The 507-nt window shown below is 68.6% G+C and overlaps 1 protein-coding gene across 1 annotated transcript in view; it reads right to left on the reverse strand.

Moving 5' to 3' along the window:
• Nucleotides 1-331, reverse strand: part of LOC121333035 (eukaryotic initiation factor 4A-I-like) — a gene marked incomplete at its 3' end in the record, with an annotated part of 10,186 nt that extends 9,855 nt beyond the window's left edge. Inside the window, exon 1 of the mRNA XM_041399061.1 lies at nucleotides 229-331. Coding sequence (XP_041254995.1) covers nucleotides 229-251 — 23 coding nt within the window. The remainder of the gene's footprint in view (nucleotides 1-228) is intronic.
• Between the last annotated feature and the right edge of the window lie 176 nt (nucleotides 332-507).

Here is a 507-nt window from a genome sequence, read left to right on the forward strand (position 1 = left end):
ACGAAAAAAAAAAAAAAAAAAACGGCGAAAAACCCAAAAAACCGCGCGGGGAAAAACGGCGCTGAGGGAAAAACCGCGCGTTCCCCCTCAGGAAATGGCGGCGCGACGGAAAACTCGCCGGGTGAGGGCCGCGCGTCCCTCAGGCGGGGCTGGCGGGTTGTTCCCCCTCCCCCCTCGCGGTGAGGCCCCGCTGTTGCTCCCCTCCCCTCCCCCATCCCGGTATCGCACCGACTGTCGTGACTCGCCGACATCTCCGCGCTCCGCTCGGGCCCCCCCCGCCCGGCGCCGCCTTAAGAGCGCCCAGGCCGCGCCTCCCCCCGCGCCGCCATTGGTTTGATCCGCCCCGAGCCGCGCGCTGATTGGTCCGAGGGGAGAAACCGCGCCCGCGCCGCGCGGTGATTGGTTGGAGGGGTTTAGGGCACGCCCGCGGAGGGGAGAGGGGTCGCAAAATGGCGGAGGGGGCGGGGTTAAAGAGGGGAAGGGGCGTGGTCGGAGCGAACCATGTGG

This window comes from Onychostruthus taczanowskii, unplaced genomic scaffold (genome assembly GCF_017590055.1).
Source record: "Onychostruthus taczanowskii isolate IOZ18803 unplaced genomic scaffold, ASM1759005v1 scaffold1528, whole genome shotgun sequence".
NCBI classification, from domain to species: Eukaryota; Metazoa; Chordata; class Aves; order Passeriformes; family Passeridae; genus Onychostruthus; species Onychostruthus taczanowskii.